Raw genomic sequence first — 13943 nt, forward strand, 5'->3', positions numbered from 1 at the left:
CAATACATTTTTCTATACAACTGCTCAAGGCAATTCATCCCACCATGGACATTTCATATTTTTATAGTCCTATCAAATGTTCAATGAATACACATTTCTTATTGGCTTTTAGATTGCCCCGAATGGTTCGTAACTTATTATGCCTGCAAAACATTTACCAGTCACCGGGTTGGCAATATAACATAAAGTACAATAATAAAAACTATATGTGGAAGGTGGCATGCTATAGTAACAAAACTTTCAAAATAATTTTGATGCAAATGATATCAAGAAATACATGAATCCCATACAACATTTAAACAAAAGCTTGGTTTAAAGAACACAACCTTAACAAACAATGCAGGAAGCTAAATTACTCCATCTTCTGCAGTACTATAGTTTTCTACCTACTGGCAAGACACTTTTCATTATAGAAATGCATTTGTTTGGAAATAGCCACAGCAAACAACACTCTCCCGTTTCTTTGACCTTTGGCACTTCCAGACACTTTTCTTTTGGCCAGAAAAAATGGTGAGGCCTGATTTTTCAAAACCAGAAGTGAACTTCTAAGCATCTACATTTTTGTTGTTTTTTTTGTGCCAAAGGCCGAAATGATAAAGAACTAGTGTTGGTAATCACTACTAATCATGAGGGTAATCACTGCTGCTATATTGAATATGGCAAAAAGAAGCAAGTTTCTATCATAAATGGCTTTGTCCCATGTTACCAAGGTGCTCAGCACAGAGGGTTCTACATCTCTGGGAAATGCACACTAATTGTTATGGGATGAACAGAATAAGGAGGTACCAATTCTTTTGAGGAGAAACTACTAACTAGGACACACACACATAAACAAAGATCCACACATTTAACCAGAATGTTGACACACACTGGCTAGAAGTTGGAAATCAACCCTTTCTTCACTGAATTTGAAAATAAACCTTTTCTTCTTTTTCTTTCTTAAAATAATGATTACACCCATTATCTTGTGAAATAATGAACAAATTGATCAGCACATACATAAAACATTGTTTAATAATTGCTGCCTTAAGTTATTTTGTCTGTAGAGGAGCATGAAAAACAGTTCAAACAATAAAAAGAATGTACCTTTCTTTCTGGCTGTGTCATCTGGATCAAGATTCCTGGTTACTGTGACAACTTTAAGTACCAAGTGATTGCCTCCTTGCCGAATCATGTTTACCACCTGCCTGTGGCCAACTTTTACTACATTTTCATTATTAACCTGCAAGAAAAAAGGGAATAGGATTAAATGAAAACATTGGCAGAATACCTGGTTTTAAAAGCTATATAAAGAAGGAGTTCATCTGTAAGATCAATGTGACATTTGTTAATCCTGATATGCAGTAGCCTTACCGTACTTTCTGGTTTGCTGGAGTTTTCTCTATAGTTCTGAGTTTGAAAGTATACCGAAATACATTTAAAAGTTTATTTTGAGACAAAAAGTAGTTTTAAAATTTATTAATGACCATTTTCAAATTGAATTTTTAAAAAATCCTGCAGATTCTTGAGAAAATTGAATGGAACACATCTATAGGTAAACACAGGAAAGAATGACACAGATTGAAAACTCACTGTGAAAAAAAGAGCTCCAGACACATATATGTGGATAAAATAAAGGGCCAATTTATTGACCTAACATGCAAACTAGTTTCTCCTGGGCAAATACCAACTATTTGGAGGAGGAAGCAACCTAATGCGAGTCTTTGGCTGAGGGACATATGTCAACCCATGACCATCTCCTTTACACATCTTGAGCAAAACACCAGATCCTGAGGGCGATCCATCTCCATGGGTTGCTCACCCCATCATGATCAAACTGTAAGGTTCTCCTGAAGGGTTCCCTGTCCAGGGCCGATATCACACTCGAGCTGAAAGAGTAGGAAAAGAGTATGCATCCCATCTGAAATCCTGTGGTTGCTTCCTGCAGAATTCTGGGGATTGTAGTTTAGGGGGTGGGCCTTCAAAATGCTCAGCTAGAGAAGACCTGGGTCTCACTCTTTTTGCTCTACGCCCCATAACCTTGGGAAAGAGAGTCAACCACCCATTCAAGCCCCAAAGTTAGGCCCTTTCCCCCCTCCCCCAAGCCCCACAACCAGAGAAACCATTCCAGGGACCCACCACAGTTCACCACAAACTGGGCACCAAGATGAACACCAGTTGCTAATACCACCCCCCCCCCAATGGAGGAGACATTTAGGACGGGCAGGCTGCCTTAAATAAGCTAAGCCCTACCCCTCCCACAGACTGAGGCTGGCATGCTCACCAGCCTCACATGGATCCCCCAGGGAGTGGAGATAGGCGGGGTATAAATACCCAAAATAAAAATAATAAATAATAATTGCCCTTATCCATGGGGCTTTTAAAGAGCTCCCCTTTGACTAGCCATTTTGTTTTTGTCTTGGGGAGTCTTGCAAAGAGACTGGTTTTATTCATTGCCAAATGAATGTTTCAAAACACAGTTGTACAAAGACTTGAAAAAATCCTAATGCATCAACAATTACTGATAAATCGTATCTATGAAACTGGAACAGATAATGGCACAATTCCGACAAAGCACAAATGCCCATCAACTAACATAACAGATCTTAATTCGCATCCCCACCCCTAAAGCCCTCTACATTGCCTGAACGTTGACTCTGAAAAGGTTTCCACGATTCTGGAGCAATTTGGGGGGTTAAAATAGGAGATCCAATGGTTCACCTGATGAAAACAATCCCTTTGAACCCCCAAGTCTGTGTTATATATGTAACATCATTATTTTTCACAAGCGAACGTTTAATATACTTATTATAAATCAAACTACTGAGATCAACAAATTAATGAGAAATTTATGCTCATCCAGCAGAGTTACCTTTTTCTTTCCTTCCAAAGCCATAACAACTAGTAGGTATGAGGTGGTAAAAAGGGAAGGAGGGTTGTTTGAACTCTAATGCCAAACTGCTTATTTTATTTCCAGCTTTTCTAAAGAACTACAACATTGATTAGATCCTGAATGTTATGCTAATTTCTAAACCCTTTGCTAGGTACATACCCTTGGTTAGCTCTGAAAGAAATCAATTTAATAGTAAAAAGGAAAAATTGATTTTAGTGTAATTTATTTTTTTCTTATTCCTGGCATTACATTCCACCTCACCCCCTGAAAAGTCTGTTGCTTATAAATACAGCAGAGGGACAAACTGTAAGGGTGATGGTCTTGAAGTATATAGTTAGATCATTTTGAGAGCAACTGGGTATTAACAAAACTTGCGCTTCCACAGATCTGTACAGGAAACATTTGATTTTTAATCAAATATTATTTTCAGACCAAGTTATATAGCTAAAGTGTCTTTTAGTGCTAGCCTGGCAAAGTTTGTTATTTGTACTTACATTTATGAATGTACTATGGCACTGAATGTTTGCCCTTTTTTTTTGATGGAATCCGTCCTGAGTCCCCTCCGGGAGATAGGGCAGAATACAAATAAAGATGATGATGATGATGATTATTATTATTATTATTATTATTATTATTATTATGCATTTAGGATGGGATGGTAAAGTTACTTGGGATCCAACCTGGGATGGTATAACTGCATATAAATACACAGAATTCCCAAATAGAAAAAAACACCTGGAAAATGATAATAAAAATGCTAATAGCATTCAGTATAGCTAACAGAACTCTGTCATATACCCAAGATCTCAACACTCTTCTAACTACCTTGCTAACTATTTTAGCTTAGTATGATCTCTATCCCTTGGCCAGTTCATTATTCTTCATAGTTTTCTAGTTGGCACTTACATAATTTTTAAAAACTCAAATATCAAAACAATAAGCAACATATTTCTTTTTAGCTTTAGTGTGTGTATGAAGGGAGTGTACATCTATAACAAATCAGCAGACTAATAATAACACATATACATTTTTATAGTGAAAAGTAACAAATGGCTTAAGATGTGCACCATCTGTTGGCATCATTATGTATGACGAATTTATCTAACAACTGGCATAGGAACAAATTGATACCATACATTTTTAAACACCTAACAAAATATGCCCACAACTGAACATGAAATTTTTTTGTTAACTAATGATGGATAACAATGTAAGTCAGGAGGTGCTGTGATTTTTAACTTTGAATACGTTTTGATGGTTTTTAACTGTGAATTTTTAGTGCTGTTTGTGTTTAATTTTTTTAATGGTTCCATATTTATATATTCTAAATTGTATATTAATGCTTTTATGTCAAACCACTTTGAGTGCCCTTTGGGGAGATAAAGCAAGGTATTCATAACAACAACAACAACAACAACAACAACAACAACAACAACAACAACAAAAACAACAACATGAGCTAGAAGACTACTGTATATTCTGATGGCTTCTGAGTAGCAACCACAGTGCGTTGTTCCTTCTAGTTTATTGTAAAAGTTTAACCAACTGTACTTGCATATGTTGAGAGCAGGGTTTGAGTTCAAAATTAATGGTTTTTGTATCACCTATGTCAAGTCAAGCATCCTTCCACCAATGCCATCTCAGAGGGTTAGCTGCCCCTGGCCACCACCACCACCATTTCCCCACCCAAGCAATTCAATTTTGGGGAAGTGGTACTATGGCAGACAGAGCAGAGAGGGGTCAGTGTTTTTTCTAGGTTTTCTTGGGATGAACTATGGTAGAATGTGGAAGCTGCTACCTTCTAGGTTATGATATGTAGCCTTTTGAATGAATCTAAATTTTATAGAAGAAATCTTTTTTTAAATAATTTTTTGTCTTTTGTATTTTATATTTTACTTTTAAAATGAACATATTTAAAATAACAAATAAAATAAAATAAATGTCAAAGAAAAAACCCACCCAGGTTGACTGATAGAATATTAGGAAACATTTTAAATTACTGTTGCTCTGGGCATAAATATTTGAGTAAATGAATCTAGATTAAACAAAATATTTAGCCATCACATATTTACTTGTCACATGTCATAATTCCCCTAGTTTATTGTTTGGTGGCAAACTGACTCAACACATGCAAAATAATCAAGGAGAAGGGACCTCCTCAACATACTATCTGTGAAGGGAGTATTATGCGTGCATTTGCAGAGAATGCAGTCAATTGAGTGTCACAGTAAGAGACTGATTTAGCAGGTTAGACCCAATAGATGATGCGGGTTGGATTTAAATGACTACATATAGTAGAAACTCTACTTAAGAGTGATCTCACTTAAGAGCATTTTGAGTTAAGAGCTATTGCTTGGCCCAGGTTTCACTTTGACATAAGAGTGGCATTTTAAGTTAAGAGTTAGTGCCAGAGGGAGTGCTAGCGTGAGAGTACAGGGCTTTAGGGCTTCAAGAGAGCAGACTCTGTGTCTTGTGCTCTTGTCTGCTTTGGGAGATTGCTGTCCGCTTTGTCGTGTCCACTTTGAGGAACTTTGGGTTAGTTGCTTTTGTGTGGTTTTTATTCCTGGTATTTTTGGCTTCATGAAGAGAGAGGGGGGGAGAGCAAGAGAGGGAAGGAGGCTGGAATAAGGACAGCATGAAGAAAATGATGCTTCTGCCTCTTCACTTTGTGCTTCCTTGCCACAACGTTGTGCTTCTACAATATTAAAATACATCTTTCTTTTTTATTATTCCACGTGAATGTGCAGGTTTTGCCTTGCTGTTAACACTAACCAGCAGGCCTGTAGCGAGGGGGGGGGGTTAGGGGTTCAACCCCCCCCCCCGAATGTTTCAGATTTTTTTTTAAAAAACCCAGTTTACTCATGAATTTTAACTGGTTAACCGAATCCCCATGCTAGGTCTATGAGATGCAAAAAATTAAGAGTCCCTTCAGAACTGCAAGCACTATCTCAAGCAAATATTTATTTATTTATTTATTTATTATTCGAACTTATATGCCGCCACTCCCCTGGGACTCGGAGTGGCTTGCAAGAACAGGCTAAAATCGAACACAATTTAAAAACAATTTAAAACAATTTAAAAATAACAATATCAGAGATCAAAGTCCCATTGAAACAGATATGTCTTACATGCCCTGCGGAAAGCTGATAAGTCCCGCAAGGCATGGACTTCAGGTGGCAGAGTATTCCAGAGCGATGGTGCCACTGCTGTAAAGGCTCTGCGTCTGGTTGCTGTTAGACGCACGGTCTTGACACTGGTCCTCAGAACGGAGGGATCTCTGGGGTTGGTAGGGGGTGAGGCGGTCCCTCAGGTACATCGGCCCCAGACCATGCAAGGCCTTAAATATTGACAATTTATTCTCTGGAATACTCTGGTTAACCAGTTAAAATTCATGAGTAAACTGGGTTTTTTAAAAAAATCTGAAACATTTCAGGGGGGGGGGGTTGAACCCCTAAAAAAACCCCCCTCGCTACAGGCCTGAAGTTGGGTGTGTGTGTGTTGAATGCTCTCATTAAGGAGGTCAGACTTGGTGGAGGTGGTTGACAGGGGCGGAGCTGCAGGGTATTGAAGGCTGCTCTGCCCCCTGCTGTGCTCTTGGCTTCAGCGTGAGCTAGGAGGCAGGTTTCAAGCCCCCCCCCCCGTGAAATTTTCTTTTTTATTGTTCCATGTGAATGTGCATGTATACATTATTTATTATTCTTAACACACATTTCTTGTTTAAAAACATGCAACAAAAATGGGGGGGGGGCTGGAATGGATTAATAACATTTCAGTGCATTTGAATGGGAAAATTCAGTTTGCGATAAGATCATTTTGAGTTAAGAGCTCAATCATGGAATGAATTAAACTCTTAAGTCAAGGTATCACTGTATAATGAAATCTTCCAGGGATTATCAACTGGTAGACTGGACAGAAAGCTGTCTTTAGGTATTGAAAACCAAACTAGAAAGCTTTTGGAAAGTGGCATTATACCAGAAAATGGTTACACTTGGAGGGTATAATTGTTTGAATGTGAGAATATTTTCCAAGTTAGATGTGGAGTTTTGATTTTGATTAATGCATTAATCACAAAGCTATTAGCATCACTTTGCTTCCTCCTGCTCACCAGCAAGAATGGATGTAAATGGCTGCTTGTATTGTAGAATAGTTAATGTGTTTGCATGTATAAAAGGTGGACAAAGAATTTCCAGAAAAATAAATGTTACAAAGAAATATGAAAAATTAGAATAGTTCACCAATTATATAAAACCACCTTTCCAATCCATCAGAAACAAGCGTTTTCTTGTTCTTGATGGACTGGCAACCTTGGCAAATTTCCCAACCTACTTATGGGAAGCTTAGCCGAGAAATAAATAGACAACTGCCAAAGTCTTACAAAAAAAAAATGTATGGGGATGTCTTAAGCCCTGGGATTTTCAAACTAAACCTTGTGACCTAGGCCCCTGATGATGTTACTAAGTGTTAGACATTAAGTACAAGCAATAATAACAGCTTGTCATTCAAACACAAGCATGTGCATGCTACATATTTTTCTGTTTGACAATTAGAACCAAAATCTAAGTAGAAGGAACTATTCCCATATAAAATGAAATGAGATTGTTCTTTCTCACTTATTTAGAAAGATTGGGTAAGAAACATTTCACTTAGCTTACTTGCTTCTAGTCAGAAGGTACATGCAAACTAAAATGGAGAATGAACCCTGGTGCTAAAATAACTGAAATGAAAGAGAAAATGAATGAAGTCTCAATAAAGTTTTTGCATGTTGCACCAAGAAATCACTTCACCTTTTCAAAATGGTGCAAGCTACCTGAGTAGGAGCCTTTCCGCTTGCCTGAAGATGAATCCACCTTAACTGGAACATTGGTAACCTGGTAGCCTGTCTGGAGGTGACCCATAAAACTGGAGATTTGGGAACAGGCCCTGAGATCTGGCAGCCCTAAATATATGTTATATTTGTTCACATGGTTGACCTATAAAGCCCTAAATGGGAAGATAATATCTCCCAGTATAAACCTACCCAGGCCCTGAGATCCACAGGAGGCACCCTTCTCTGGGTCCCACCAACATTGCAAGCATGGTTGGTGGAAACACAAGAGAGGGACTTCTTGGTGGATAGGCCTCAATTCTAGAACTTCCTATCTAGGGAAGCCAGAATGGCCCCCTCCCTGCTGTCCTTCTGGTGCAAGGCTAAGACTTTTCTATTCAGGCAGAAAAAGTTTTAAGACCAAGAGATGGGTGTTATGTGTTGTTTTGTGTAAATTGGTCTTAGAGCCTTGTCACACATGTCACCAGAATTGCCGCGAATTGCGGTGATCATGGTGACGCCCACCCAGAAGGTATGGGGACATGTCACCCCACACCGTCTTGGCTTCCTCCCTACCTTATCACATGTGGGGAAAGCATCCACCAGCCGGCTTGCCCTGTTAAGGGCAATGCAACATGAGAAGCCTCCCACGTTGTCACCAGCAGCCAATTTTGGCGGTGACTTGGTGGTGGCAAAGCTGTTGTGGAACTGGTGTTGCTGCTGAAATTTGATCCATGTGAAGAGGTTCTATATGTTTTTAATTATTCATTTTTTAAAAATATTACCGGTTTTAATTTTATTTTGATGGTTATAGTCGTTAGGTTTTATGTTGTATATTATATTGTTTCTACCACCATTTGCCACTTTTAGAGAAAAAAGTGGAGGAATCATAATAATAATTATTATTATTTTACTTTCCATTGGATCGACAATGATCAACAAGATTTAGACTTGGGTTCTAAATGTGCAATATAGACAGAAATTTCCAAGAAATGAATAAGAAATCATGACAAGTGACTACCTTTTTTGAATATGTGAAAATAAAGACACATGTCTGAAACTATCTTTTATCGAAAATGATTCTACCTTTTGTCCTACCATTTGAAATGACTGCATACATCAATCTGATGATACTTAAAAATTCAATGAATGGCCCAGTATCTAAATGTTCCTTCCTAGCATAGCAGTCATCAAAGCAGTCATAATAAGCCACCCCCCCCCCCCAGCATTGATACTTGTGTTCTGTGTTTCCTTTGCACAAGAAATCACTATGCCCCATTCCCACATTTCATAATCAATGCAATTCCTTTTCTAGTGGGACTGTCTAGGGGCAGAATAGAAATTCCCATGGGGATCTATACCTCTCCCTGCACATTCTGTCCATTCTTTTCAAGTCATGCCCACATGCCTCACAAACATGGAACAATGGCTCTTTATTACCCCCACATTGCCATTGTTCTGCAAAAGTTAGGCAGAATATGAGTCATTCTTCCTGACCAGGTATGAGGAAATAGATTCAATGGAGCACAATGATTGCAACCTCCACACTCTCTTTAATGTTAATACTTGTTTAAAAGACCAGATGTGGTTTTCACTCTTTTAGCGTTTCTTAAGTTGGCTGACATGGGGGATCAGCAATTATTTTTTTCTAAATTGTTAAGCATGTTAACAAAATTTAGACCCATTGGCAACAACTGTTTTTTAATTAACAGGAACTGATAGCTAATGGTTCACAAACCAGCACTAATCCAGACTACTACTTTTACTCACACCAGTATTGACTATGAATGAACTCTGTTGCCACTCTCAAAGAGAAACAAAGGATTAGATGGAATTGGGTGTAATCTAGCCTGACACCTGGGTTATTTTATGGTGGAGAAAGAAGGCAGCATTAGCTGTCTTCTACATAAACCTGTTCCCCAAGAAAGTAGAACTCAAATGAGACAATGTGCACTCTGTAGTAACATAGTAGTTGGAGGTAGGATGTAAGGGTGTATCAGTAGTTGTTACAATTCTTTGCTATTTTTTTTGTGTCCGGCATATCTTACTTCCAATTTTCATATCAAAATCTAATCCAGGTTTACGAATGACACATTCAGCAAAAAATTTAAAACAGATAGGATACATAAAGGCAGGCCTGCCTAACCAGGCCCGTAGCCAGGATTTCATTTCGAGGGGGGGGGGGGCTGAGTTTATTTTGGGGGGGGGGGGCTGAGTCTGAGTGAAAAAGGATCTACCCTAGCAAACTTTTTGTATTGTTATCCCAATACCCCCATGCATATGGGATATATTGAGTATGGTGATCAGATAATAATATGAATAAACATAACAGTTTAAATAATGCACCAGTAAGGCCTTTTCGCGAACCATCATGAGAATTTCAGGGGGGGGGGCTGAAGCCCCTCAAGCCCCCCCCCCCCCCCCGGGCTACATGCCTGTGCCTAACCCCTTTTGGCAATTAGAAACCATTCTGTTTCTCAAATTAAGTCCTAACAGTGGCTTTTTATTCTGACTACAGGTTTCAAATTAGGATAAATCAAATGTTGCAGTATACCCATTTCTCCTTCCCTTTCTTTAAAAGCGATCATACGTTTTTCATGTTGCTATGTAACAAAAATGTTGCGGTGGAGCATGTGTACAAAATTACATGTTGAAATCAAAAATATCAACTGAAAAATGGGGAATAAATTGCCATGTCCTACATGTTTGCCAGCAAATGTGCATGAGAGACTAAAGGCCAGAATGAGTTTGCAAATGAGAAAACTAAAATGTAGGCATGGGAGGAAAACTGTGTGTGTTTGCTGTGTGTTGAAATAGATGCATCAGGAAAGGGGTTATGGTTGAGTTACACTTAAAATTTGCTTTTATATTGCAAAGGAAAAAGTGCTAGTGAGGACACAAATGCACAGGATTGGGTACCAATTTCTTTGCCAACGTGTGCATGTCATGTGAATCAAGCTATTAGAAGGCCAGAACAGGCATACGCAATCAGACGCTGTTAGCATTGCATTCACCCTGTCTGGACCTGCCCACAGTCAAAGTCCACAGCAAATTACAAGGTGAAGGAAGGTTATTGAAAAGAAGGGGGAAGCAGGATCCAAGGGCAAAGAGAACATTAAAATGCCAGTCTAGAAACATCATTCTATCATCCTGAAGAGGAGGAACCAGCTGTTTCAACATTGCTGCCAGGTAATGAAAGTACAAAATGAGAGGCTGGGTGCTTACATGCTACAGAAATTAAAACCCCAGATGTTCAGAAAGTCCTGCTAGGTGCAAGTTAACAATTTTGGTGCAAGATATATATCTAAGCTTCTTGAGTTTGTATATCCTGTGCAAGGTACAGATAAGAAACACAGCATAGAAATTCTAATTCCAATTAAATGTCTTTGACGGCCCAGTCAGGTACAGCCCCTGGAGGTGTCAAGAAAATGAGTTGCCATTCCCTTGTTCTTCCATTTTGATGTAAATTGACCTGTTGCAAATAGAGCCTTATTGTGCTACACTGGATTTTGGACCTCTATGATTTCATGTTTATTGAAATGTATGTTTAAAATACAAAATTTGGATTAACATATGTAGAGAAAAAAGTTCAGAAATAAATACTTTGTGAGGAAAATACACCCAAAATATGTATTCTAACACCTATTTATATCAGAATGATTATAGGGACCTTTAAAAGTTACATAAATACAACAGATCATGTTGATCAAGATCCTATGGGTATGTTTATTTGGCATGTGCATTGCATTCAAGTTTAAATATGACAAAGACACATGTACATTTATTATATCTTCTTTGCTTCATTTATTTTAACCGTGTTAACAGGGAAAAGTGCAAAACAACCTTGAGGCCAAACATTATGTGATGCTTGTACAGAAATTCGGTTCTTCTAAAATATGAAAAAATTCTGTAAACTATAGTGCTGAATATGTATTGTCATAAAGATTTGTAGAAACCTGGAAATGCCATCAATAAATGTCACTGTCAGCAGCTTCTTTGTAATACTTCCCTGAACTACAGTACAACTCCTGTATCCATGTGGGATACATTTATGAATGTGGAGACGGAAACCACAAATAATAGTGAACCTTAGTGAAATGAATTACTTCTTCTGGAAATTACTATAGTTGACCTGGATAATCAAGAAATGTCCTAGGAAGCTAGACATTTTGATAGTTGTCTGGTGATTGTGAACTTGAAGACTTGCACCTGAATCCCTCATACAGTAAAGTCAAAAAGGTGAGATTCAAGATTCCATCTTGGCTGTAAAGGAAGTTTTTGTAGCAACAGTGACTTGATACTGCTTTGCACGGTGGATTAATCAATGTCTTCCCTTACGTCTTGTGGGAGATATTTTAGAAGAGTGAAAATCTGGATTGAAATTACACACACACACACAGAAGTGTATGAAAATGAAGCAGGGCAAAAAGGACAATAGTAGTTGTAGCTACCATGAGTCAAGAAGAAGTTTAGTATCATGTGGTGTTGTACCGCATGCTGCAAAAACTCCTTGAATTATTGATATCAGGGTGATGCATGAACAGATGGAAACTCGATGAAACCTTGTATCCAGTATCATTGTATATAGCAGTGACAGCAAACTTTTTAGAGACCAAGTGCCCAAACCAAGGGGGTAGTGGGCAGAAGAGTGGGAGAAGCAAAAAAGCAAGAGGGCGAGTGTCCAGGAGAGTGAGCAGGAGGGGGTCAGGGCATGTGCCGATAGAAAGGGTGCTGCATGCCCTTTCTGGCACACGTACCATAGGTTCATCATCACTGGTATACAGTAACTCCACAGTGTCAATGTTGACTAAGACTTTTTGCTATCAATACGCAGCCTTACATTTGAAAGCAGAATGAGAGTGAAGTCAGCTAAAAGCTTTGTATGGGTGACTGCAACAAGGACCAGTTGTTGAAATACAGAAAGATAGCTATATCTCTGGTGCAGAGATAAGCAATATTACCTGGTTTTCATAAAAACATGATGTTAAGAGAGTAAATACAGTTACGTGTCTATATCCACATATTCTACCACCCATAACTTGAAAATATCCTCCAACACCCCCCCCCCCTCAAAACAATGGTCTTATCATTTGACATATGGGACACTACTGTACATTACTATGCCACTGCATATAATGGGACTTGAGCATCCATGGATTTTGGTATACCAAGGGCCTGCTATAGTAGAACGTTGAATTAGTGTAGCAAGTTGTCTATTGAAAATGAAAACTATTTTCAATTGTAGCAACAAACGGCAGTGTGAAAATAAGTGTTTTTGAGCTCTAGCATCATGAAGTTATCACTTCTGTACAGCTGTAAGATATGCCCAGTTAAATGCGCAATTCCAGAGGTTAGCCAGAAGAGATAAGGAACTATTTTAAAATAAGCAATGCATGGAAGTGGAAAAAGACAACAGAATAGGAAGGACAAGAGACCTCTTCCAGAAAATTAGAAACATTGGAGGTAAATTTCAGGCAAAAATTGGTATGATAAGAAACAAAGATGGCAGGGACCTAACAGAAGCTGAAGAGATCAAGAGAAGGTGGCGAGACTATACAGAAGATCTGTATAGGAAGGATAATAATATTGAGGATAGTTTTGACGGTGTGGTGAATGAATTAGAACCAGACATCCTGAGGAGTGAGGTTGAATGGGCCTTAAGAAGCATTGCTAACAACAAGGCAGCAGGAGACGACGGGATCCCAGCTGAACTGTTTAAAATCTTAAAAGATGATGCTGTCAAGGTGATGCATGCCATTTGCCAGCAAATATGGAAAACACAAGAATGGCCATCAGACTGGAAAAAATCAACTTATATCCCCATACCAAAAAAGGGAAATGCGAAAGACTGCTCAAACTTCCGTACAGTGGCCCTTATTTCTCATGCCAGTAAGGTAATGCTCAAGATCCTGCAAGGAAGACTCCAGCAATACATGGAGCGAGAGTTGCCAGATGTTCAGGCTGGGTTTAGAAAAGGTAGAGGAATGAGAGACCAAATTGCCAATATCCGCTGGATAATGGAGAAAAGCAGGGAGTTTCAGAAAAACATCTACTTCTGCTTCATTGACTATTCTAAAGCCTTTGACTGTGTGGATCATAATAAATTGTGGCAAGTTCTTAGTGTGATGGGCATCCCAAGCCACCTTGTCTCTCTCCTGAGGAATCTGTACAAGGACCAAGTAGCAACAGTCAGAACTGACCACGGAACAACAGACTGGTTCAAGATTGGGAAAGGCGTACGGCAAGGCTGCATCCTCTCACCCAATC

At 38.7% G+C, this 13943-nt stretch overlaps 1 protein-coding gene across 10 annotated transcripts in view; it reads right to left on the reverse strand.

Annotated features, from left to right (window-relative positions):
- The window catches only part of SHANK2 (SH3 and multiple ankyrin repeat domains 2), a 410725-nt gene that overhangs the window by 63596 nt on the left and 333186 nt on the right, over positions 1 to 13943 (reverse strand). For all 10 annotated transcript variants that reach the window (XM_067462710.1, XM_060765238.2, XM_060765278.2 and 7 more), the window contains one exon: positions 1087 to 1222. In XM_067462710.1, the coding sequence (XP_067318811.1) occupies positions 1087 to 1222 (136 nt within the window). The remainder of the gene's footprint in view (positions 1 to 1086; positions 1223 to 13943) is intronic.

The sequence above is a fragment of the Anolis sagrei genome, chromosome 1, assembly GCF_037176765.1.
Source record: "Anolis sagrei isolate rAnoSag1 chromosome 1, rAnoSag1.mat, whole genome shotgun sequence".
Lineage (NCBI taxonomy): Eukaryota > Metazoa > Chordata > Lepidosauria > Squamata > Dactyloidae > Anolis > Anolis sagrei.